Consider the following 26,348-nt stretch of genomic DNA (forward strand, 5'->3'; position numbering starts at 1 on the left):
TATCATTTTATACAGCTTTACCTTAGAATACCATAAAGCCTTCTATCCGGAATGTTAAGAATATAAGCTATTATCTAATGTATCGGTGGTAGACTAATGTGTCAGATGTGAAGCAGAACTGAAATATCAATACACATTTGTTTCTCATAGAAATATGTACAGTTCCAATAAAGTCAAAGGCTAGAAATGATTTATAGTAGTTGAAAACTTGACTAAGGACTGATACTATATGACATTCATTAGTCAAAATTATTTTCGTTGCTATTTTTAGTGTTTATTTATATTAGTTTTATTCAGAAAATTTGCTAGCAGCATATCTTTTTGTTTTTTAAAAAATTCTGTATCTTAACCAAAAAAAAGTCAGACAATAACTTTTTTATTCTTTTCCTTTGTTTTGTTTTGTTACTTATTTGATTCAGCAGTGTAAACTATTTTAAAATGCTGAGCAAACACAAAATTCAAAAGAGATTCTCTTGAAATTCCTACTTATGTATTTATTTTAACAATTTAGACAACCTCAGCCACATCCTGGGTGAAACCGTAAAGCATGTTGTTGTAATGTTACAGATTTAATATAATTTGTTCCTTTAAATTTGGGTCAGGCAGTTGGAAAGCAAATTTTGAAAGCAATGTAAGGTGAGGGAAAAAAGAATGGAAATAAATACAGGCTCCTGTACAGAAAATTTGTTGAGAAACTATGTAGATTGCTCCTGAGCATTTAAATATTTGCCATATGTATATCATATACATTAAATAAAATACTCATGTCAATGAATCCTAGAAACAGCATTCCTAGGAACGCCAATATTGACAGCTGTCAATTTTGAAAAAAAATGGTATTGGTACCAAGTATTGGTAACATTTCAGAATGTGAAGCAAATTTTTCCTTTTTCTTCCTGTCCCATCAGATAATTAAAAGCACAGGTACTTTTTCTCTCATCTTCCTCATACACCATTACTGAACTTCTTTACTTCAGAAGTCTTAAATTCCGCTGCCTTTCATTTATCTACACACTGTTTTTGACACAGTGTACCAATATTGTACCTTTACATACAAATCTATCAGATTTATGAATTTAGAAAGAATTACTTAATCATCAAGTTAATAAAAATCATTTATATTTGTCACAATCCTCTTCTTAATTACTGTCCAGAAGCATGTGATTCTGATTCATAGAAAGGTATTCTTTCTTTTCACAAGATAAGGTAGTTGTTGCTATTTTTCCAGGATCCTTTTTATGACTAATACTAAAAATCATGAAAATCTGCAGTTTGTCACACAAACTTCTCGTCCCTCTGTGATAACAAAAGATATTTCACAGGATACTCTTCAATATTGTTCATATCTACCCTAAAATTGTCCAGATTTTTCATTAAAATGACTATACTTCAAATAACCCTTCATTTATATTAAGGCCATGCCAGAAGAAATTACCTACTTCTTATCAGTATGACCAAACTATCCTTTTAATAGAATCCTCAGATGCTCCACAATTTTTTCTACATGCTCAACAAGTACTTCACTTATCAGTGCTCTGGGATGCAGTGAAGAGAATATGTAATATAGAAAGAGTGATGATGGCTTGATGGATATATCTTAAGCTGACATTGCTTCACTGCATTGCCTTTTTCAGTTATGCATTTTTAGGATGTGGCTCTGAGTATCGAGCCCACCTCCTGGTAGCAATGGCATTCTTATCTCTTCAATCTTTTTTACTAGCAATTGCGTAAAAAATAATAAATATTATGCTCTCCTGCTCAACTGCATTATTAACAATATATTGTCTCTAATCTCCCAGGCTTGTGACATTGTTCCTCCAGCCTATCTTTAACAAGTGCTTTCCTATTTAAAGAGCTGCAGGATTTGGTATTCTCTGTGGAAAGAATACCAAAAATGTGTCTTGTTGCAAGCACTGGTAGAGATGGGAAAAAGTTGCCATAATGGAAAAAGAGTCTGTATATCAGTGAAATACAGAAAAAAAAATGGGCACCGTTCAAATAAAAATTCTTGTGTGTCCACTGCAGTACTGAGAAAAAATGTTTTATCATAGAATCATAGAATGGCCTGGGTTGAAAAGGACCTCAAAGATCATTGAGTGTCAACCCCCCTGCTGAGTGCAAGGTTGCCAACCACTAGATCAGGTTGCCCAGAGCCATAATTCTGAGAACATTACATCCAGAGTTGAAACTTTCTACTTTTAAAAAAATCTTATGTAATATTGTGTCTTATTGAAGTCAATAGGAATTTGGCCATAGGTTTCAATCACATAATTGTTATTGTTTGACAATCAAATTATATTCCAGTCATTCTAATTACATTCCAGTCATTCTGTAAAGACACTAACTTTACAACTCCTTACTCCTCTCCTTCTCCCTGCAGTTCTTCCATGTGATTTAGAATCCCCATTTGTGATAATCAGACCACTAAATATAATTCAAGAATATGACATTCAGACAGTGTATCGCTGGTTGTCATTTTTATTTCCTCTTGCTTATTTCCCATATTGTCTGCATTCATTCAGAGAAACTTCTCAGTAAATTATTTTGGAGATTTTATTTCTTCTAATTACTATCCTCCTTCTCAAATTTTAGCATGTCACTGTTATCTCTTCCTAGTTAGTACACCTTCCTTCTTAATTTCAGTTTCATTTAATGAGTTCTGAAAATTTAGAACAAATAAAGAGTTGTTTTGTCAGGAGGATTTTGTTTTTGTGACTCATTCATATCACATGGTGTTTCCACAATGGGAGGGCTGTTTAGGCTTTTAAACAAAACATACCTTTACATCCTCTTCCCACATGCTTTTTTTTTCCAATGCTTTTCCTATTATGCCAGTATGCCTTGGCCTCTGCATCCCTTCCAGGAAATACCTATACTGTAGATAATACAATGCAGTGCTGACTGCAGAATGTGTAAAAATATTTTGGCATTCTCTGTCACTGTTGAGTAGTGAAATACATTTGCTCGTTTTCATATTTGAATGGTTGAACTAGAAGGAGATATTTTGATATTTGACAAATCAACAACAATTTTTGTCACATGTAGTGCCATGTATTTTTAACTATCTTGCTGGTTCCTCTGCTGTACATACAAAAGCCTAAATGTTCAGAAACATCTACAGTACAAATGTGCATGTAGCCTTGCATTATTAATGCCTGTATCTACAGAGCAGTCTAGAAGTCTTGTGACTTACACTCAACCAAAACCAGTTAAAACTAGCTTTCACCCTGAGATTTATTCTCTTTTTTTTTTCTGCTTCTACCTAAGAAAAAGGAGAAAAATAATATGTACCAGCTCACATTGATCATTTGATATCAAAGGCCTTACATGCTGATATTCTAAATCTCCAGTAAATTGCTCAAAACTTTCAGAACTGGGCCCTGGATGCATAGGTCAGTTGAAAATGAAATTACTATTAGGAAAAAATGTGTATGCATATCGATTGCTTTTTTCCATTTAATTTCACTAAAAAATTGTAGATTAAGAGCTTGTAACAGACAGAGAAAACAGAAAAAGTAACATTAGTGCTGTGCTTCTCTTCCACAAAACCTAATAAAAATAAGCTCAGATTTCTAGTTTTTAGGCTAAGCTGTGATAACTGCATTGGGTACTCTGCCTTCTTACAAAACTCTCCCCCTTCCACAGCATGTGTTGAACTAGCCAAATCAATAAGTAATGCAAAATGTTATCTGCAGAGCCTAAACGTTCTCTCTATAGCCTCTCGGAATTTCAGTCTGTTTACTATACGAAAAAGTCTGAGTTAGAAAACCACTACACTAATCTGGATTTATACTCCTTTGTATTATGTTATTCTGAAGGCTTTGAAAAATAGAATGCTAGTAAGGAGAGCAACATGGTAAGAATGTGAAATCAATAATTATCTGCTTGATCAGTCATTGATTTATACTGCAGACAGAATGAGAGAACTCAAAATGAGTAGCATATCCTGGCCCTAGTTTTAAAAACACGTTAGATAAGTTTGCACTGACATTTTTTGTTTGTACGTACAATCCACGCATCTCTGTTCAGACATTAAGATAATTAAGATGTCTGTGACAATTTATGTAACCTGAATATCTATCCTTATAACATGTTAGTTTTAATATTTTCAGCTGACCTGCTCTTTCCTTCCTTCCTCCCCCATCCCTCCAATTTGCTTGCAAGCCCTCCCAGAAAACGTAACGCTGCTATAGAATTTCTTTCTTGATTAAATTTACATCTCCACAGAGCCCTAATACGTAGAACAGTCGTGTATGCATACCTATGTGACAAAAGATTGTCTCCTAGAGCCACACTTTTTTAATTATTATTTTTAATTATTATTTTTTTAATTATTATTTATTTTGTGAGGGTGGAAAGAAGGAACAAAAGTGTAACCGAATTTTCTTCACAACAGTCAGTTTCAAGGGTGTCTCATTTTTAGAAAATAAATTGCCGTGCTCCAGAAATTAACTGAAAGGTAGCAGCTTTCCATCCACTATGTCTCTGTACTTTCAATTGACAGCTTTCTAGAAACTGTAATGATAAGGAATAGGCTTTTAAACTACTGTCCTTAGCTTGATACAAATCATTCTGCTTGCATAATACAAGGGAGGTTTTAAAACTAAACATGTCTATGAAATGACATGATGCTTTGTAGCTTAGAATTTCTGTTAAAGACTTTGTTGCTGAAATTCTGTCAGAGGATGGTACTAACATTTAAAAGATCTGGCTAGATGACAAAAAAAAATGAGAAAGAAATCTAGAGGTGGAATTTATCTATTGGATCATAGAATCATAGAATGGCTTGGGTTGAAAAGGACCTCAAAAATCATCGAGTCTCAACCCCCCTGCCAAATGCAGGGTCGCCAACCACTAGACCAGGCTGCCCAGAGCCACGTCCAGTCTGGCCTTGAATGCCTCCAGGGACGGGGCATCCACAACCTCCCTGGGCAACCTGTTCCAGTGCGTCACCACCCTCTGTGTGAAAAACTTCCTCCTAATATCTAACCTAAATCTCCCCTGTCTCAGCTTAAAACCATTCCCCCTTGTCCTATCGCTATCCACCCTCACAAACAATCGATCCCCCTCCTGTTTATACGCTCAAAAACATCTATTTCCCAACTGAATGCGAGATACTTCCTATGGAGGAGGTGAAGTGGATTCTGAATTAATACTATCCTTACCAAAAAGGCAATGAAAGACAAAGGCAAAGTTTTTGATAATCATAAATATGTATTCTGTAAATATATATCAGCTACAGTCTTGCCTATCAAAACATTGTTTAACTCCCTTAACAGCTGTCTGAAACAGCTGCAACCTTTTGTAATACATAAAATTTGTAACATATAAAAAACAGTATTTGAAAAAGCAAGGACTGCATATAGGAAGAGTCACATCTTTTTAATAAAGCGGTATATGATTTTGAAGTATTAATGTCAGATTAAACTGTAACTGATCTCATCTTACACAAGTGCCCTTCGAGGAGAACATCTTGACGTTTTCTTGCCCTTCTATTTCTGATTTCTTCCACACTGCTGCTTATTGTGGTTTTACTGTGTAGTGAGCTCATGTGGGCTGCCTCCATCTGCCAATTTCAAAATGTGTGCTATAGCAGGGATCCCTGAGATCCCAGGACCATTGTGTTCTCCATGGGTGTTGACCAAAGGTGTAGGTCAGTAAGTCAGAAGCAACCCATCTTTTCTCTCATTGGAAGATATCATAAAATGAAGATGAGTTTTCAAGGGAAAGGGTAAAGAGTTGCTTTTGAATCAAATGTGAATCATAAATTAAAATATCCTTTGGCAGGAAGGCAGAAAGGAACTTACTCTCTGAGAAGCATAAAAGGGGTTTATACTGGCAGCAGGGTTTGTCAGGCAAGACCCGGCACAATAAGTGCTTTTATGTCACTCAATTAGTACTGCAGTGGAGACCCTCTACTGAAGGGCTATACTGAATTTGGTCTACACTGTAGACTCTGCTAGATAGACTATCTCTACTATCTTGAATATCATCTTTATATATCTATACATAAATATATAGATAGATATTTATGTATAGATATAGATAGATTTTGTATAGATTTTCTTTGTATGGTGTTCTTCTCAAAGCCATCTGATACACTAAATAATTTCCATCACCAGTAAATACATAGCATATTCCTTTGTGGCCTATGATGAAACTTCTACTAACTTTATGCCATTATACTATTATTTTATGTTTTTCTTTATATAATTATTTATGTTAACAGTAGCTCCAGCAATAATGTTTCCACTCTACTAAAATTAATTTCAAATTAATATTATCATATTTGTAGGAATTTGCTTCCAGGCAAAAATATATATTATAAAGAAAAAATAAATATATATTTTTACTTCTTTGGCTTTTCTATGCCTAGAAAGGAAAAAGACAAACAGGAAATTTGCAATATATGGGATTATAAAGGGGAATATCTTCCAAAGCCCAAAGGGAAAGTTAGTCTCCCTGTCTTACTAAAAGCTTAGTTTGAAAGGTTGTTTCTAAAATTTCAGATTCCAGTTCTGCAGAAACATGTGTACCAATTACTTTGTAATAAATTGTAATAAAAACTCCTGTAAGCTGTTATCATGAATAAGCATGCAAAAAATATGTTATAACAGAAACAAATTCACAGAAATATTCTACCTAATGACTCATCAATTTATCCTCACACGTGTACAGGGTGAACCTGGAGAAGCTGGTAACCCTGGACCTCCTGGAGAATCTGGAACATCTGTGAGTCTTTCGGTTTGGTCTGATTAACCTGTGTGACAGTAAAAAAAGACATAAGGTAGTGCTTACTGTAGGAAACATTTAAGCAGATTACTTGCGTAGTTTGTCTTTAAATTTTCAGTGAAGAACTTCCTTACAATTCTGAAATGCAATTTGTTTCCTTAAAACTACAGCCACATCTTATAGTAAGACGTGACAAAGCTGTGACGACTTCCTAAAAGAGTACTAGCTCTGATATGCATATTTTTTCTCTATGGAAGCAATTCATTGATGCAGAATAGGTTCAGACTCACATCTGGTTGCAGATGTTTGCACTCAGACCTGAGATTCTAACATTTTCCAATCTGAGGCTGAGGGCCTAATTTCCCATTCACATACTGGCATCTCATGAGGAGTAACATTACCCAGACCTGGAAAACAGTTTTGCCATTGTAATCTTTCTTTAGCCATTCAATTCCCAGACAATATTTTTTTTCTTCATATGTTTTCTACAGGGTCCAAAAGGTGAAAGGGGAGAAAAAGGTGAGGCTGGTCCACCTGGAGCAGCTGGACCACCAGGTGCTAAAGGACCTCCAGGTGATGATGGGCCTAAGGGTAACCCAGTAAGTAAGCTTAATAATTTAAACACAAAGCACTGTGAAACATTGCTGAAGCTGTGCTACATATAGAACTATAGATCAAATTCAACATTTGAACTAAATTCATTATATTCTTTACAAAATATTTCTGATGACTGCTACCTGCTTCTCAGTGGATGACATCTTCCTTGTTTTTTTCCTGATTTACCTAGGGTCCAGTTGGTTTTCCTGGAGATCCTGGTCCCCCTGGAGAACCTGGTCCAGCTGTAAGTATATTTGAAACGCAGTTTTAGGTCCTGGACTTGGTTTGCATTCAATTGCAGTTGCCCCCATCTCTTCTTGGTTTGGAAAGGAGGTCTTTCCTGTCAGATCTATTGCTTTGGCTGTTCATATATGTCCTAAATCCTGCAAAAAATGTAGAAATCTTTAAAAAGTTTTGAAAATGAGTGTCCATAGAAAAATTCTCTGTAGAAAATTAGCGTTCTTCTATTCATATATGAAACTAAGTTACATAATTTATCTGAATTCTTATCTTTTGTTTTTTTTTTCCCATGATTTCTTTAGGGTCAAGATGGTGTTGGTGGAGAGAAGGGTGAAGATGGTGATCCTGGTCAACCTGTGAGTTGTTTCTGTCATTTTGTTTTGGCTACATGTTTTCTCCTGTGCTGAGAAAGTATCTTTTGCTGAATCAGTGTTTTCTATAAATTCATACTCTAACAAGTGTTTTCTAAACAGATTTCTTTTTGTATTGTATTGAAAAATCTCTATTTTCTTAGATATAGAAAGAAATAGAATTACCTATATAACAGATACGATCAAAAGCAAGAGGTCAATTTCTTTTAGAAGGAGAAAGAAACAATTTTTTAAAGATTTGTGCCAGAGCTGCTGAGATGCATTAAAATGAGGGCAGCTCTTAGCATAAGAAAGTAATGCTGAAGCCAAATAGTCTTCATTAGCTCACTTTATGAAGTGAATCTAAATCTTGGAATTTCTACTGTATTTCATGTGAAGTCTAAGAGTTACCTAAGCAATATTAATCATGGAATCACAGAATGGCTCGGATTGGAAGGGAACTCAAGGATCATCAAGCTCCAACCCCCTGCTGCAGGCTCGGTCACCAACCTCCACATCTAATACTAGACCAGGCTGCCCAGGGCTCCATCCAGCCTGGCCTTGAAACCTCCGAGGAATGCTCGTAACTTTCAAAAGATTCCTATATTAAAGCATCATGAATTTAATTTTTTACCACAAAAAGCTAGGGCTTCCTTTTTGGAAAGTCTCTTTACAGCTCTAGAATTTCTGAGTATCAGGGAAATATTCTATGCAGTACAACGTGAAAGAAAAATGCTAGTACATCCGACACATGGTTGGAACTAAGTTATGAACCAGGGTTTAATTTGAAAACTTCAGGATGAGCATCTGTAGATCTAGCTTCACAGTAAGTACTTTTAGGGTGTTGTGCTCATGAAGAAAAACTTATCCAACTGTTCAGCAGACCTGAAATATTTAAAAGCGTATCACAGCATACCTTTGTGGGGGAACCAAATGGCTGTCAGTGCAAAATATTTTCAACAGAAGGTGACTTATTAACTAAGAGAACTTCTCTAAGCTAACTTAGAGAAGCTATTAAAAATTACAGAAGTAACAACTTCAGCACCTGAGAAAGCAAGAAGCACTCTTACTTGAGTTAGTCAGTAGACTGTACATTACTTCTGTGCAGCCACTTCCAGAGCTGAAATGTTGGTGTTTGTTTTTTTTTTTAAACAAGGAAAAAAAAAGAGTAGTTGCATTTTGTACAGTAACAAAACCTGCTAAAAATTGCAAAAGACCACCCTAAGAAAGGACTTGCTGATTAAACAAGTATCACTTCTGTATGATAATTACTTTCTGTCCATTGAAGGAGAAACATGAAGATGTTTGTTGCATTTAAGAAAGAAAATGATTTTATTTATTGTTACTACTGAGCCTATCGCTTTCCACTGCAGGGTCCACCAGGTCCTTCAGGAGAAGCTGGCCCACCTGGTCCACCTGGAAAGAGAGTAAGTCATTTCCCATTGTCTCTAGTACATTTCTCTTTCAAAGATAATTTATTTTAGAGAATTTCAGCTACTTGTTTTCCATGTTGTGAGACATATATGAAGTTTAAAGTTTCTTTTAATAATGTAATGTGAGAAATGAAAAATAAAAACAGCAGAGAAAACTCTCTAACCTGAGTCCTGTTGAGGATTTAATTTGATTTTAGCAATGAGGATCTGGCTCTTTTAGTTAGAAATTGATTTGTTAAAATATATAGCATGTCCTGGAATACAAATCAAGAGGAAAGTAACTCTAAACATATGTTTGGTGTAGTCATCTGTATACAGTTTGAGACCAAAAAGGCAACTGCAGACCTGGAGATTTTACTGTCAAGAGTACAATTACCAGTGAAGTACTGACAATGGACAAATTTTGTGTTCAGTAGTTTGGAGCTAGCAACTGCAGGCAGGCTGAATGTGGGAAACAGTGGAAGAGTCCACACTCAGCCCACTCAACAGATGAGCACATCTGGCCATTTTGATTATTTTTTCTCATTTATCTCAGTAGAGTTAAAGACAGTCCTATTACAGTAACTCCTTCATAAGAGCTGAGAAGAATTTCTATAATCAGCACAGTGTGTGCTACTTTGTTGTCAGTTTGTGATGCTGTGTTTAACTACTTTGCTCTGGAATTGGCATGATGTATTACCCTAATGGGAACACTGTTTACTTCTTCCTCAAGACTTGATAGACTGGATGCATATTAGGAAAAGAAGAAAATGGAGTTTGGAATTTCTCATGGTACTTCCAAGGCTGCTGTATAAATTTCTGTAGAAAGAACACATGTTATTTCTTCTCTGGCAATGACTACTCCCATTAAGTTATTGTTTTGCAATATTAAAGTAAATTTGAGGTTTTCTGGAAGCATTAACACTTTGCAAAATACAGAGCTATATATTTAGGCTACGAGAAACACGTATCCATCTGCACAAATGCCCTTATTTGCCAACATCAAGAAGAACAAAAACCTATAGGGAATAAGATATTCCTTGTCTATAAATGTGATTTTTCTTCTCAAGTGAATTCAATATGTGCTAGGGTAAGAAAAAAAAACTAGAATTTTTGGTAGCCTGCTAATCAGAGTGAGTGACAGCAAGAGTAATAACAACACATCATCCTTAGGTACATGAGTGCTGCCAGGGAAAAGAAAGGAAGTGACTGCTTTTGTGGCTTTAGCCTATAAAGTAATTTAAATGCAACTTATGTGAAAATCTATGTCATCCCTTTGACTTATAAAATCAACCATCAGACATTTCTGTAGCTTATGAAGCTATTTCATTATTTCTAAAATCTTTGCAGCTTCACAGGCTTTACAAATACAGCTAATCAAATCCAGTAAATAGTATACTTACAGAATTGTAGTAGGTAGATGCATCAGCCTTTAAGTCTGTTTCAGAGAGTGACTGGATGCTGTTTTTACACTTAAAAAAAAAAGAAAGAAAGAAAGATGGGAGCATCATTAGATTTAAGCAGAGAGCTATTTAACAAAATGTGTTAGATTGCTCAATGTAATGGGCTTGAGTGAACTGACATGCCTCATTAGCCTCATCTATTTTACACAATAATCTATTTGCTCTACAAACTTCCAAAACATTTATAATACTATAAAAAGATTACAGTAGCATTTACAACCTTATCAGTAGAACTGCTAATATTCAGTCAAGCCATATTTCAATTAGTATGTTCTATATCAGATTAGAACTTTCTATTTTATTGTATGGAAAGGCAGTAGCTCATTCCTAATAAATAGAATATGCTTCTGCCTGTAGCTAGATAGAAAAAAAATTAAAAATGCAAATATAATGTCACCCATGTTTTAACACAAAGCCAGTTTATGAATAGTGTGAAGAAAAATAATATTCTCAAATAATCTAATTCCTGAATACCGAAGCAATTAGTTTGTAGAGTCAGATTCTGTATTACCTTAGTACCTGAATGTTTCAAGCTTCTAGGGAGTCTGTACTGTGTTGATATTCTACTAAGAAAAACAGCAAAGGACTTTAGGCTTGTTACTTTGCTGGCAAAATGAACGCAAAAAACATGCTTTGTTAGTTTTCATCAGTTGCATGGTAGAATCACTTTCAACAAAAAGCCCCAGGAAGCATCATTTCATCCAGATACACCATTTCAGTAGTAAGGCTGCTATCTATGAAGGTGCAGTTCTGGAAATATTACTGGAAAGCAACATTACACCCCTTTTTTTTGTTGTTTTTCTGTCTCCAAAATGACAAGCTGACAGATATGAGGATTCAAACTTTTAAGTCTAGGTCTTTGAATGCCTCAACTGTATGATCTCCTTATTTATTCTTCATTCATCTTCATTCCCATCTTCCCATGTATTTTGGAACAGATCTGAACTCAGTTTCACTGGTCAGTCTTACAAAATTATGTTTATTACCAGTTTTCAAAGTTATGTTTTCAGAAAGTTCTATTACCATAAATGCTTTCAGTTTTATAAGGGAGAGGTCAGTGTATCTTCAGAACAAAGTTCTATATTCAGATGAAAGACTAGTTCAAGTATATGTATTTATATTCCAAAAACATAATCTAGAAACAGCAAACCCTATGACAGTCATTGATAAAGTCCGTTAGTGATTACAGATACTATTGAATTTTATTTTAAATTTTAACTAAATCATAATATTTTAAAGTTTATGACTTCTGAAATGATCAGTGCATGTACCAAATCAAATAAATACTTGCTGAGAAGGCTTTATACATCTAAGTAACTATGGTGCAAGTAAACATAGCCTTTCAGTGTGTTAGGCCCTTCAGCTGTGTTTTCTGCTGCTTTTCCATTTTGATTATAATTTCATGCTTCCCCAGCAGGACACACAAACCACTTAAAAATTAAGTCATTTTTCTTGATTAAAAATTCAGTAAACACCTAACCGTATGGAAAACTAGGTTCCTATCTTAACAGTCTGATGAAAAGGTTTACTGTATTGGAAGTCATGGTTTTAGTCAGATGGCCAGTAGCTATAAACAACAGATTAAAATATCTTTAAATCTTAAATAAGGAAGAACAGACAAATTTCCTATAGGTTCATGTAGGAAAAATTGAGAACACATTTCTTTCCGCATGAGTTCTTTTGTCTTTTCAGTTCTGTATAAGGCAAGACATCCAAATTGAAGTGTAACAATCGTAACAGTCACCATGGCAGCTAGGGTGGTGAGCCATGCATTATTGTAAATTATTGATACTGAGATCTTTTATCAGTTAAAATTTATTAGACACTCCAAAAATTCAAGTGGAGGAAGGCAAGTTAAATAGCAATTAGCAGTCTTTCACTGTAGAAGCACCATCTGTGCCATGCCAGCAATTACAACCTCTTAGAAGGCACAGTTCATTGAGCTGCTTTACACATAGTGCAGCACTGGCACTGTTTGATAATGAATGTACCCTCTTTGTTTAGCAATCTCGATTCACTGTATTTTTAATTCAGTGATCACAGTGTTTTTAGCCCTACTACTTCAAATGCAGCTGCATTTCTGGATTATTAAGAGATTATATTTCTCAAATACAAGCTACCACACAAACACATTCAGTTTCTTAGGTAAGGTAGATTATAACTGATACACCAACTGGAGTGAAAGGAAAACAGTAAAGAGAATGAGCATATATATTAATTCATGTATGAATAAAACATCCTGTTTCTAAAACATTCCTGAGTTTATTTATGTAGCTGCTAATCATTTTACTTGTTATCACTGCAAATTGTGATCCACTCAAACAATTACAAGCTACGCAAAGGAGTATATGCATTAGAGATTATTATTGGAACAGTATTCATGCAAATTGTTCTTCCTGTTGTAAAGAATCAGCAATTGTTTCACAATGTCCAGGTCTTTTTATCTTCTTTGTATTCCAAAGAGGTAAAACTAAGTCCTTTAATACTTGTGGTCTTTATAAATACCAAGGAGAACAACCTCTTGATAGCCACAACAAATGACCAGAGTCCAGTGTGGGTAATTTGGATCATTTTGCATTACCTTTGATGGAAAACCTGAACTACCACTGCTGGCCAAAAGGTTAATACAATACTGCAGATGTTCAGTTCCACCATAGAGAAAGCTTAGTATTAGAATCAAATGAATCATTTTAATGTACTTTATGTAAATACTTATAAAATGAATGTAAATTTTCCAGAATTAAATTAAATCTGGTGGAATTCTTTTCAAGGTATGCATTCAATAATAGTGGACTGTTAAACATATCGGGCTGTAAAAAGTGTGGGCTAAATTCAGCTGTCATATAAAGAATTGCCATAAGATCAAAGTGAGATTTAAGTTCACAAAGCATACCTGTACAACTAAGAATGTCTTAGTGATTTACTTTAGTGTATTTTTTTCACCTATTGTTATACAGTGAAAAGAAGTCAAAGGAAACGGCTGGCTTTCTTAATTGTGATTCCTTAGAATATTTTTTTCAATATTAAAAACTCGAATTAATGAAGAGATGATTCTTAGAGAGTTAGTTTATAGATTCAGAAAATCACCTCATATTTGATAACTTTTCTTTTGCTTTAAGCTGCTCATTAGTTGGCAAGAAGTAGCTACTTGTAACAAAGACATTTCCCAGCCTAAAAATTAACCTTGTTAAGTATTTTACATCATTTTGATTTTTTTCAAGAATGTATCTTTGTTTTTAACCTTATCCTGCCAGAGGTGTTAAGTAATGCATATTGTTTTAGATGTTATAAAATCCCCAAAAAATTTATGAAGGAAAAAAGAGCTGATACGTGATACGTCAGAATAGAATTTTTATACTGTGAATAAAATGTCAAGAAATAAATGTAATTTTTTTTTCTTTTTTAGTATTTACTACTTACTGATGATTGTAATGGCACTTTCAGATTTTTTTTCCACTGTGGAAATATTTTAGAGAACTGAGATTATGAGCTTGGTGTCCATCTTTCACAGGGACCCCCTGGAGCAACTGGAGCTGAAGGCAGACAAGGTGAAAAAGGTGCAAAGGTAATATATGCAATTATATTTTAAGAGGCATGGAAATATAAACTATTTGTAAATTAAAAGTAAGTTGCTTATCAGTCACTGAATGTGTGAAACTTATCAAAATAGCAGTAGGTAAATGGTGAAATCCAAATTCAGACCAAAAATTAATAGCAGTACATAACAGAGTACATGGTGGACTCTCACTAGTGCAGGCCCAACTTAGCTCATCCCTGTGAAAAATGTGGATGAGCATACTTTGTTGGCACCCCATGGCTTACATAAAGCTATCATCATTTCATTCAGTAAAACATTCTAGAACTTCTGAAAAAATGGAGCGAGGAAACTTTCACTTTGCAGCTACCATGCCAGGTTTAGTCAACTATTCTTTTTTGACCTCTTATTTCTTTCTAGGGTGAACCTGGTGCAGAAGGAGCTCCTGGAAAAACAGGTCCAGTTGGTCCTCAGGGACCCGCAGGAAAACCTGGCCCTGAAGGTCTCCGGGGTATTCCTGGCCCTGTGGTGAGTAAACTGAGCATATAATAATATTTTAAATGTTGCATTTGTTGTATATTCTCCAGTAAAGCAAATTTTATATTTTCTCTAGGGAGAACAAGGTCTACCTGGAGCACCAGGTCAGGATGGCCCTCCTGGGCCTCTGGTGAGTATGCTTCTCTTCAGCACTAAAACAGTTTAACACCCTTTAAAACACACCATTAACATTTCTGTGCATGTTATAGAAAAATGAACATGTAAGTCAGTTCCTAGCACAATGTTGCTATCCTTCTACCCTGTTAGAAATTGATACCTATGACTTGCTTCATTCTACTGCTCTACTTTAGTAGGCAGCTGTGTGGAATGCAGCTGATTTATACCAGCTGAAGAGTGGAATAAGGTAGTGTAAAACTTCTGTCCCCGCATCAGCAAATCTTAACGCATTAAATCCTTTTGTTTCCTCTCCAGTGGTAAATTTTTTGCATCCATTGATTTTAGTGACTGCCAGTGTACGAAAACGTTATTCCTAGGGTATAAGATTAGATCATACCCGTACTTTAGAGGAAAAAAAAATCAGAAGTAAGCTCCAAAAGAGACTTCTACCTCAGAAGAAAACATGCTAGCTTTGTAAAAATGAACAGTAGCGACCTGTCCGTTGTTCATTGTGGCAGACCCAGGAAATATAATACCTGAGCAAAGTGCTTAAAAGGGTCTGAGTGAAACAAGCTCCCAGTTTCTAGGGCATCAGTTAGAGCTGGATATCACGTTTCTGAGGAACACAAAATAGCAGTGTCACAATATCAATGTTCATAGCCAACAGTGCAAGCTGAATGGCATTATATAATTAATTGGTCATTCTCCTTTTCTTCATGCTCTCAAGTTATATTAATGTTCTTTACATTAACATTTTTTTATAATGTTGCAGTAGCCGTTGAGTGCTGCAACTCTGAAACTGATAAAATATTTATCATTGCTGATACATAAGCAGTACAGACCAAATAGGAAGACAGATAAAATAGTTACCAGAGCAACATCGGCTGCTCCCAAGAACATAATAACGAAACTGTAATTTTAGCCATTCTGTTGGATAAAACCAAATTCACCTTCCATGAGGATTTTTCTTTTTGTCATTTCAGCTAGAATTGAATTTATATAATTTCGGATTTATAAATATGACAGCAACCTGTTAGTCCTAAAACATGTATTGAGATACTCTTAGTGGTCTGGTCATAGTATAAAGCAAATTACAGTAAATGTACACCTTTGTAAATTAGCTTTACCCACTAGTCTAATTGCTGTAAAATTGGGACAAAATACATTCTTGTTAGCTTGAAGCAAAGTAGCCAAGTAAATTTTGCTGTGTTTATAATATGATTAGAGCAAATGAATTTTTTAGGTAACATAACATACTACCATATTATATCATTATTTCTATCTACGCTCGCTATCTTGCTATTTTAGTAGATTTTTCTAAAAAGCTAAAAAAACCAACACTGCAGGCACAAGCTACAAAATGTTGATGTTCATACTCAGTATGTTATGTAGAAATTAATATCCAAACTATATGGCCAGCATGTTAATTAATGAATGAGAAACTGAAAAGACTGCCCTGTGCTAAATCCATAATAAATACCCTTTCTTAAGGGTTTATGCTTCCAATAAAGGCATAGCTTAAATAATTCACCCAGTTTACAAATGAATGGCACGAGGCACATAAATAATGAGACTGAAATCTCCTTGGTTACAATTCTCTGCTGAAATCAAAAAAGCCAGTGAACTGAATTCATCAGTAATAAACATCCATTTCTCATATGTCAGTCACCAGAAGCCTCCAAATGCATGATCAAGATTTCTTTTCCAACATTTGAGAACTTAGCTATTCAATTCAAATCTGAAGCTGAGTGTATGAATGAATTAAAATACTCCCAAATGCACTGGCTTCCTTTCAGCTCAACAAGAACTTTTTTAGATGGTACTGCTGTAACTTAGAATTCATTTTGGATTTTCAGAAAATGGCGTTTATATCAATATGTTGTTGAGATTAGGTCTCCATCCTTCCCTTCCCTCCCTCCCACTAATTCTACTACCAGGAGAAAAGTACAGGAGCAGATTTGAAGTAGAGCACTACACACTGTAGGTTAGAATCTCTGATTCTGTATTCCAGAAGCTTTAAAATTTCAACTTTTATTCATGAATTATGTATTTGCCTAGGCTTTTGCATCTAATGGTATTCTGAAGTAGAGATGGAAAGAATACACACTGAATAATATTTTGTACATAGAGTGTTATGGCACTTTTTGAATCTGTGCCAGGTTGAAAAGGTCACTTATTACTGCTGTTCATATAATAACTTCACAGATATCTACTGCAAGCAGTAGACTAGTAGCAATGAGTTACTGAATTACTTCAGCAGCTCTGCTCCTAATGCATACATGTTAGTGTGAGATTAATAGCCTCTGAGAAATGAACGCCTTTTCTGTGCTTGCATATACATAGCCTGAATTTTTTACTTCACGGTGTACAAATTATAGAAAACTAGCAATGCTATTCATACCAACCTCAGAAGATTCCTCAAATCTCCCAAAATTCCTCTAAAATTTTAAATCAGGATTGAAATAAAATTAGAACTAACTTGGAAGAGAAAAAAAAACACATATAATCTATATAATATTTATGAACTAAGTACATAAAAAGTATAAGAAGATATCACTTTGAAATCTCTGTAAGGTAGGAGTATTTTCCCTATACAACAGATGAGGAACAGAGGCCCAGAGAGACTATAGGAGATTATAAAGGTGTTCAGAATAGCCCAGACTAGTATTGCAAAACCTGAGTATATAGGCCACTCCAAAAATAATGCTGCCTTCTAACACTATTGGAAAGAGTAAATTCTTAGCTACAAAACACTGGGGTTTTTTGTTTTGTTTTGTTTTGTTTTTAACCATAGCCACCACCATTCGCCAATTTTCATGAATGAGCTGATGGAGATACCCTTCATTTTGTGGTGTGACAGCTGTGCATAGCCATAGCCATCTGGAACATGGCTTGTCTTTCACATCACTGTCGCCACTGCTGAAGTGCATCACCTACCACCTTACTGTGCTACCATCTACTCTTTGAAGTCCATAAACGAATGTTGATGCATGTCAGTGAGTGCAATTTTTTCCTCATGCAGGAAAGGATACACCTTTGCTTCATACACACTTCTATGTCAGATACCATTTTGTCAGACTGCCCCCCTGCTGCCAGCTGTCACACAGCAACAAAATGCAACAGAATGTTGGCGGGAAGGTTCAACCTCTACTGCCACACTACCAACATCCACCTCTGATATTGTGGGCCCATATAATAAATAAGACACATTATTTTTGGAGCTGCCCTCTTTTTTTGTGAATGTTTACCACATTTCTCAAAGTATTGGTGAACTATAGGTTTGTACATATCATTGGAGCTATCATACCTAGATGACATTAAGCTGGCAATGTTGAGTAGAAAGAACTTGAATATTCAGAAAATTTATCTTTAACTGCATTATTCACTGTCGTGCAGGAATTTCCGGTTGTATATCAAGGAAATTGTAATCCCAAGACAATGTCTCAAGTACAGAACCAAAGTATGAGGTAGTTCTCCAGCAAAGCAGTATTGAGGAGCTGTTTCTATCAGCAGTCTCATTTGCTGAGTTATAGTAACCTAGAAGAAAAAAAATCAAGGGATAGTTTCCACTGTCTTATGAAATAAAGGGCTGCAGAAATACCTACTACTGTCTTACAAGTGGATAAGTACAGTGATAATGGTGGAAGTACTAATAAAGCATATAATGTAACCACAATCAAAATTAGGCTAATCAGCAAAAATTCAATTGAAAATTTCTTTGACTATCACATACTTTCCTGGATGCTTTCAGTACTGCTTACGAATTTAGTAGATCTTTTCCTTCTTCATAAGTTTCTAATTATTACAGCCTTTATAGATTTCTAATTATAAAGTAATTTAAATGCTACAATAACATTGTTATGGCATTCTAAAGATGCATGCCAATGTTATCTTGGGCTCTGAATCACAACCATCATCCACTGAATTACCCTGTAGTTTGAGATATACTACCTTTAAAATATTTCAGGAAAACTTGATTTGTACAGTATGTTAAAACTTACTTTTACATTACTTCCCTTGATTTCTTTAGGGTCCTCCTGGCTTGCCTGGTCTGAAAGGAGATCCAGGTTCCAAAGGAGAGAAGGTATATGAGAACGTCTTTGTTCCTTGTTTGTGCCTTTGTAATTTTGGCCTGATACACAAGTCTGTATAGAATTAGCAGAGAAATACACACTTTTTTTTTTTTTTGTATCGGAAAGCAAGACACCCTAGGTAATCCATCAGACAGCTTTCTATAGCCTTAATGATAATGATGAAAATTTAAGTAACATCTGATACCCTGGAGATAAGTAGAAAGAAAAGGATTACTGTCTTTGCAGTAATCTATTGATTTTAGGACTCTTTCCTGCAATGAAAGCCTCAAGGACACTGAAGTAAAGAGAACCTTTGCTTTTACAATAAGCAGAAATAAGTAGTATTGATTTCATTTTATAACAACAAGGTATAAATATTTAACATTTACAGTACTTTCTTCTGAAATAATGGATTGAGAAATGTGGGATACCATTTTCTAATACAGTCCCAACCCTCTTCTGATTCCTCGGGTATCAGGGAAGAACTGTACAGAGAAAGAAATATGAACATATCTTGTGAATTACAACTTTGGTTTATATATGTAGATTAGCTGTTTATACAACTGTAATAAGAGTGGCGCATTTCTTTCTACAAATAATATTCTTATTAGCATATACATGTGGAAGTTGGTATTAAATATGTACCCACTTTTGTTGTTACTTTTGCATTTATTTCAGAAAGGACTACGTCGCACTTAAATCTTTCACTGAATAATACACAGCTTGAAAATAATCTCCAAATCCAAAGGCCAACTATCAAAAGTTAATATAGTTACAGAATAGTATTTCAAGTGAATGACATTAGAAAGCTCTAATTTGTGTGTTTACAAAGCACATCAACTTCGTAACTATCGAATTTTTACTTTCTTCTGTCTTGTTTAGGGACATCCTGGTTTGATTGGCCTGATTGGACCTCCAGGAGAACAAGGTGAAAAGGGTGATAGGGGTCTTCCTGGTCCACAGGGGTCTCCTGGAGCCAAAGGTGATGCAGTAAGTAAAACATTCTTTTGCTTTCATTCAAGTTTCCTGTATGTCTTTCTTGCAGGAGGCATACGAAGTTACTAAAAAATTTAAAACCAGAGTCTCCAGCTAAAGATTTCATAGGCATTGTATAAACACAATGTAGCTAAACAAGGTAAAACCAGGACAGAATGTTTCAGAAGATGAAGGAAACAGTAGACCTCTGTTAGGTATCAGATATAACTAACAACACCTGTCTTGTTACATACTATCCAATACAGACTCTCTTTTCCTGGTTAGTAAGCTATGTTTTAAAGCTCTCTGTAAAAGGTGAAGCTTTGAAGTTTATCTAAAGGAGAACAGTGTTGCGACTGTAAATGCTGGAGCATGAGAAATACTAAAACTGTCAGATTGTATTTTAAATTTAAAAATCATTTTGGACCCTAGAAAGTGGCCTAAATGAAAACTAATCAGGGCTAGACACTTAGCAGGACTACCTTTTTCAATAGATCTACGTTTCTTAACTCAGTCCAGTACAAAAAAATGCTTTAGTTCTGTACTTATTCTTTCTTAGGGAATTTCTGGTCCTGCTGGTCCACTCGGACCCCCTGGTCCTCCTGGTTTACCTGTAAGTAATTTCATCCTGTTCTCCTGTTCAAAACACTACCATGTTTTGTGGAATATATTCTAAGTACATGCTTATATTCTTGTCCATAGGGTCCCCAAGGTCCAAAAGGTTCCAAAGGATCCAGTGTGAGTAATTCTCCATATTTTCTGGTTTTGTGCTTCATTTCTGTGTGTGTGTTATTTTTTAAACATTAAGTAGTACAGTCAATAACACATGTCTTTCACTGCTTTACAGGGTCCTGCTGGTCAAAAGGGTGACAGTGGTTTACCTGGCCCACCTGGTCCTCCAGTAAGTAGGAACTCTTTCTTGATATGCAAGCATATTCTACTGTAGCAATGACCCTGTTTTGGCAGAGATAGAAGATGGCACTTGTGAACTTGCAGAGATGGAAAATATTAATGATTATTTGAAAATTAATTTGTCAGGAAACACAAATCTACCAGAGAAAGAAATACATTGTTTGCTCTGAAAAATCCAGTAGACATTTGTCAACGGTTTACGGGTGTTTGGCCTGGTTCTGTGACAAAGGGGATGGGGGACCCACAGGCCCACACCCCGGGAAAAGGGAAAAGGGGAAACAGGATAAGGAGATGGCCCTGAGAGCAAAGAACAGTGGCAACAATCTGAGGAGAAACAAACTAATTTACTAAATAAGATATTGGAATGCAAAACAACACACTATAATACAATATAATTACAATTTAAGCTGATAAATCCAACACAGAGAGAGAGAATGTCCCAAAATCAAGGTAGGCCTTACTCTACTACCGATGATAAGACGGCTGGAAAGCGAGGTGCTGCCAGGACAAGAGACAAGGAAAAAAGGAAAAAAGGGACGAGGTCTCGTGATCTGCAAGTTTTTTATCTTTTCCCTCTGGCCGGAAATGGTAACAGAGGAGCAAAGTACCCTGGGGACTGTAGTAGTCCTTCTCTTCTGAGAACCAGGTACATTTGCTACATGATGTTATGATGTGGAATACCAATAACCAAAAATCATAAAACCATGACAACATTTTAAAAAAGAAAGAAAAAACAGACTTCCAATGATTATTTAATGTGTCATACTGAAGCACAGAAACTGGAATGACTTTGGTTTCCCACTGTTAATTCTTTTCTGTTTCTACTATTTCTTTCTCGTAGCATAATGATCTGGAGTGAAAACAGTGAAAATTTCAATGAAATGATTCAATTTTTTTTTAAATAAAATACTGGTTTAAGTGTAATTTTAAGATTTTACCATTGGAAATACACACAGTTTTTATTTGCTATAGGCTATGCCTCTGCTTCGGGGGATTGCTGGAGATAAAAAGGAAGTCACAAATAAGTTACACACACTTATGTGAGGGTAACATACTCTTCCCCAAACAGCGATGTATAGGGAAGAATTTAGAGTAAAACAATGGTTTAGCCTTTTACAATCTGTTTTTTGTGCAAGCAAATCGGCATAAATCTGAAGGAAATAAGTTAAATATATTGACAAATGCCTATCCAAAGCATCTCCAAGCCATGTTGTTTTGTCTTCCTCTCTGTATTTATGCAGCTGGAAAAACAACAGAAAAGATAATAAGGTATTTTTTCCATTTAGGGTCCTCCAGGTGAAGTAATTCAGCCACTGCCAATCCAGTCACCCAAAAAGACTAGAAGATCTCCTGATTACATGGTATCTGATACTGGTGATAATATTCTGGATTATACTGATGGCATGGAAGAGATCTTTGGTTCACTGAATTCACTGAAGCAAGACATTGAGCATATGAAGTATCCAATGGGCACTCAGAACAACCCAGCCCGAACTTGCAAAGACTTGCAGCTCTGCCACCCAGACTTCCCAGACGGTATGTTAATATTACATGACAAAGGCAAACAAGGCTGAAGTGATGATCTGCTAAGAAACTTGCACAGTATCATTAATTACTGGTAGACAGTTAATATAGTTGCTCAGTAAACAATGTCATTAAATCAATTTTTGCAGGTATAAAAGTGTTCTGTTTATAAAACATGAGTATAGAGATCTTCTGTTGGTAAAAGCCATAGTTCTTTAAATAAGTAACCAGATCTAGTTTTAGAAATAAAACTTGCAAGCTGCTAAGAAAAAAAAAAACAACAGTGCTTGTTTAGAAATGTGGGCTCCGTGTTTCTAGAACTATCCAAACAGGAAAGGGATGAAAGATTGAAACTATTTAGACCAGCAGAAGTAAAATCACAAATGTCAGCATGCTGATATAGTTTAGAGCTTTTAAAAGAAATGAAAATTATTTTAGTAACTATATACCTCAGCTTAGTGTAATACAAAAAGTAGCACTGGTATTATATGTGATTTATTATTGAAAATGACTCTCAAAAATTACTTCTCTTTTATCCTTAGAAACAATAATTTGGTCTACTGAATGACCACTGTTTGTTCTGTATCACGCAGCAAATGGACATGCAAGTTTCTCTGATAGCATTTAATGCTACTAAGTACTAGCTTTGTAAAATGCAGAGTAGCATGAACTAGTCACGGTATTCTGAATGACTATTTTCATTTAATTATTTTCTGTTGTTTTCTTCTTTCTTTCTACCTTATTTTTCTCCTGTGGAAAAGTTTAAGAGAAAGCCAACCTTTGCACAGTTTTTAGGTTTCATACTTCTTTTCTGTTGCAATGGGTTCTTTTTTCCCAGTTCAAAGCAATATTTTTCTTTTTTAAAATTGAAGAAAAAATAGATTTTGACAGTTTAATAATACTCTATTGCTATCGGTCTAGATAGATAAAAGCAGATGGCTATGTACTATATGAAAAGTACATATTGTACAATTCAGTACATCCATAATTTTTACAGATCACATTTGTCTTCTTCATTGAGCAGTATCTGCTTATTTTTTGGAGCTTTTTTCATATCAAAGTAACTTTATTCTGGTTAAAACAAAAGTAAATGCATTCATTAAAATAGAAAATTTTGCAGGGGCAAGACTTTCAGGTAGGAAAGACAGTTTTCAGTAAACACAGCCCAAATCAACAGAATGTTAAGATACTATAAATGCTTTATCTGTGCCCTGTATTAAGAATACAGAACCAGTGAAAGGATTTGTCATGCTTCTTCTAAACCTCCACTTTTTGCCTGAAAGTGGATTGGAACATTTGTGTAAGAAAATAATTTGTTGTCCTGCTGTGAAATTAGTTGGAGATAAGTACCGACATCACAGAAATCATCATAATTATAATGATGGATTTTTAAAATATCTGATTTTTAGTGGACCCTGGATTGACTGCAGCTCTCTTTCATCCCCAGTTTTCATTCACTCTAGCATTGCAGGGTCTGAATTCTCAGTCATGCTCATCTGTTGTGGTATAACCCCATTAAGCAGCCAAGTACTACACAGCCACTTGCTCACTCTCCAGCTTCCACCTGGCTGGATGGGTGAAAGAATCAGAAGGGCAAAAGTTAAAAAAAACTTATGGCTTGAGATGAATATGGTTTAACAAGAGATAGGGCAACAACGGAAAAAAAAAAAAAAACAAGCAGTGTGCAATGCAATTGCTCACTAACAGTCAAACAATGCCCAACCAGTCTGTAAGCAGCAGCAGATTTCCTGCCAACCCTCTGTTTCATGAGCATGATGAAATATGGTATGGAATATCCCTTTGGTCTGCTTAGGTCAGCTGTGCACCCCCAGCCTCCTTAGTGGCAGGCAGCTTGAGAAACAGAAAATACCTGGACTCTATGTAAGCACTACTCATTAACAACTAGAATATTGGTGTGTTACAGCACTATTTTCATTGCTAATCCAAAACATAGCACTCTATGAGCTACCAAGAAGAAAATTAACTCTATCCCAATCAAACCAAAACACAACCTGGTATGACTGCTGAAACTATAGGAAGCCTCATACAAGTTTCAGCTCTTTTTCCCACTATGTGACTTAAACATGAATTAATGTGTTTTTGTCACCTAAAACGGTCCAAAGTTTCATTTGTGTTGCAGCTTCACAACCCAGTTGTAAAAACCGGTTTTGCCTGAGATATATTTCTCTGAATGGAACCGTTAGGTACTTGACAGCTACAATCAGGCCCTTTCTACATACGTAAGCAAATCACTCCAAATTTCTACCTCTGCCATGGCCATAGGTTATTTCTGCCTAAAGCTGCCTCTGGTGTTTCTGAGAGTTTTACCTCTGCTCTGATGCTGAGAGTTCTATTACCACAAGTATAAATTATTCTTCAGCTGAAATACTGAAATAGCTAAATTGTTGCAACCTGTAAGGTATGTTTCACACATGATGACTTTCCTCCTCTGAACTGAGGTCATTGCAGTTCCTCCAAACCCTTAGCAGTATTCTGCAGTAGAGTCATTGTTCAAAATCAAATGAAAACAAAAGGATGTAGACAAAAATAGACTCTGATCCCAACGTTATCTTTCATAAACAACAGCAGCAACAAATCACAAGGCAATGTATATAAACGTATATAAATGTATGCATGTACATAAGTACATATAAAGGTTCTTTTTAGTGGTACCCAATGACAGGACAAGAGGCAATAAGCACAAACGAAAATGCAAGAGATTCATAGAATCATAAAGGTTGGAAGATACCTCTATGATCAGCTAGTCCAACCATTCACCTACTACCAATATTGCCCCCTAAACCATGTCCCTAAGTACTACACGTACCCTTTCCTTAAACACCTCCAGAGACAGTGACTCCACCACTTCCCTGGAGAGCCTGTTCTAATACCTCACCACTCCTTCTGTGAAGAAATTTTTAATATCCAACCTGAACCTCCCCTGGTGCAACTTGAGGCATTCCCCGTTGTCCTATTGCTAGTTACATGGGAGACTAGGCTGGCCCCCACCTCAACACAACCTCCTTTCAGGTAGTTATAGAAAAAAATAAAGTCTCCCGAGTCTCCTCTTCTCCAGACTAAACAGTCTCAGTTCCCTCACCTGCTCCTCGTAAGATTTCTGCTCCAGACCCCTCACCAGCTTCCTTGCCCTTGTCTGGACACACTCCAGGGCCTCAATGTCTTTCTTGTAGTGAGGGGCCCAAAACTGAACACAGTACTCAAGGTGCAGCCTCACCAGTGCTGAGTGCAGGGGAACGATCACCTCCCTGGTCCTGCTGGCAACACTATTTTGATACAAGCCAGGATGCTATTGGTCTTCTTAGCCACCTGGGCACGCTGCTGGTTCATGTTCAGCTGAGAAGCTGAGGTTCCATCAGTGCATCAGGAAGCACTTCTTTACTGTGAGGGTGACTGAGCAACAGACTAAGTTGCTCAGTGAGATTGTTGAGCATCCCTACTTGGAGATATTCAAAAGCTGTCTGGGCATGGGCTTGGACAACATGCTTTACGTGTCTCTTAGCAGCAGTGTTGGATCAGATGACCTTCAGAAGCCCCTTCCAACTTCAACTATTCTCTGACATTTTTGAAAAGAAAGGGTTGTTTTCTCATCGTGAAGATAAAATAACTTCACTACAAACTCTGGAGGACTATTAAGTAGTAAAAAATCTGGATCTTCCACATACCATTTACATTTTCAAAGGCTTTTCTCACTTGTTTTAGGGGAATATTGGATTGATCCTAACCAGGGTTGCTCTGGAGACTCCTTCAAAGTGTACTGCAATTTCACAGCAGGTGGGGAAACTTGCATCTACCCAGATAAGAAATCTGAAGGAGTAAGTACCAATCTGTGTTTTCAGTTGGCAGTTGATACTACTAGTTGA

At 35.8% G+C, this 26,348-nt stretch overlaps 1 protein-coding gene and 2 long non-coding RNA genes across 16 annotated transcripts in view; 1 reads left to right on the forward strand and 2 right to left on the reverse strand.

Annotated features, from left to right (window-relative positions):
• COL11A1 (collagen type XI alpha 1 chain) overlaps positions 1–26,348 on the forward strand; it is a 257,188-nt gene that overhangs the window by 225,578 nt on the left and 5,262 nt on the right. For all 14 annotated transcript variants that reach the window (XM_021404548.1, XM_021404553.1, XM_021404557.1 and 11 more), the window contains 15 exons: positions 6,679–6,732; positions 7,224–7,331; positions 7,520–7,573; positions 7,872–7,925; positions 9,293–9,346; positions 14,306–14,359; positions 14,750–14,857; positions 14,943–14,996; positions 19,014–19,067; positions 19,939–20,046; positions 20,591–20,644; positions 20,734–20,769; positions 20,879–20,932; positions 22,230–22,479; positions 26,188–26,300. In XM_021404548.1, coding sequence (XP_021260223.1) covers positions 6,679–6,732; positions 7,224–7,331; positions 7,520–7,573; positions 7,872–7,925; positions 9,293–9,346; positions 14,306–14,359; positions 14,750–14,857; positions 14,943–14,996; positions 19,014–19,067; positions 19,939–20,046; positions 20,591–20,644; positions 20,734–20,769; positions 20,879–20,932; positions 22,230–22,479; positions 26,188–26,300 — 1,209 coding nt within the window. The remainder of the gene's footprint in view (positions 1–6,678; positions 6,733–7,223; positions 7,332–7,519; positions 7,574–7,871; positions 7,926–9,292; positions 9,347–14,305; positions 14,360–14,749; positions 14,858–14,942; positions 14,997–19,013; positions 19,068–19,938; positions 20,047–20,590; positions 20,645–20,733; positions 20,770–20,878; positions 20,933–22,229; positions 22,480–26,187; positions 26,301–26,348) is intronic.
• Positions 5,007–14,297, reverse strand: LOC110402467. Its single transcript, XR_002441107.1, has 4 exons — positions 14,215–14,297; positions 10,735–10,803; positions 7,516–7,712; positions 5,007–6,760 (listed from the first exon to the last, which is right to left on the reverse strand). It is a non-coding gene; the product is annotated as an uncharacterized LOC110402467 (long non-coding RNA).
• LOC110402466 overlaps positions 20,898–26,348 on the reverse strand; it is a 58,774-nt gene continuing 53,323 nt past the window's right edge. The window contains exon 4 of the long non-coding RNA XR_002441106.1: positions 20,898–20,985. This is a non-coding gene — a long non-coding RNA (uncharacterized LOC110402466). The remainder of the gene's footprint in view (positions 20,986–26,348) is intronic.

This window comes from Numida meleagris, chromosome 7 (genome assembly GCF_002078875.1).
Source record: "Numida meleagris isolate 19003 breed g44 Domestic line chromosome 7, NumMel1.0, whole genome shotgun sequence".
NCBI lineage: Eukaryota > Metazoa > Chordata > Aves > Galliformes > Numididae > Numida > Numida meleagris.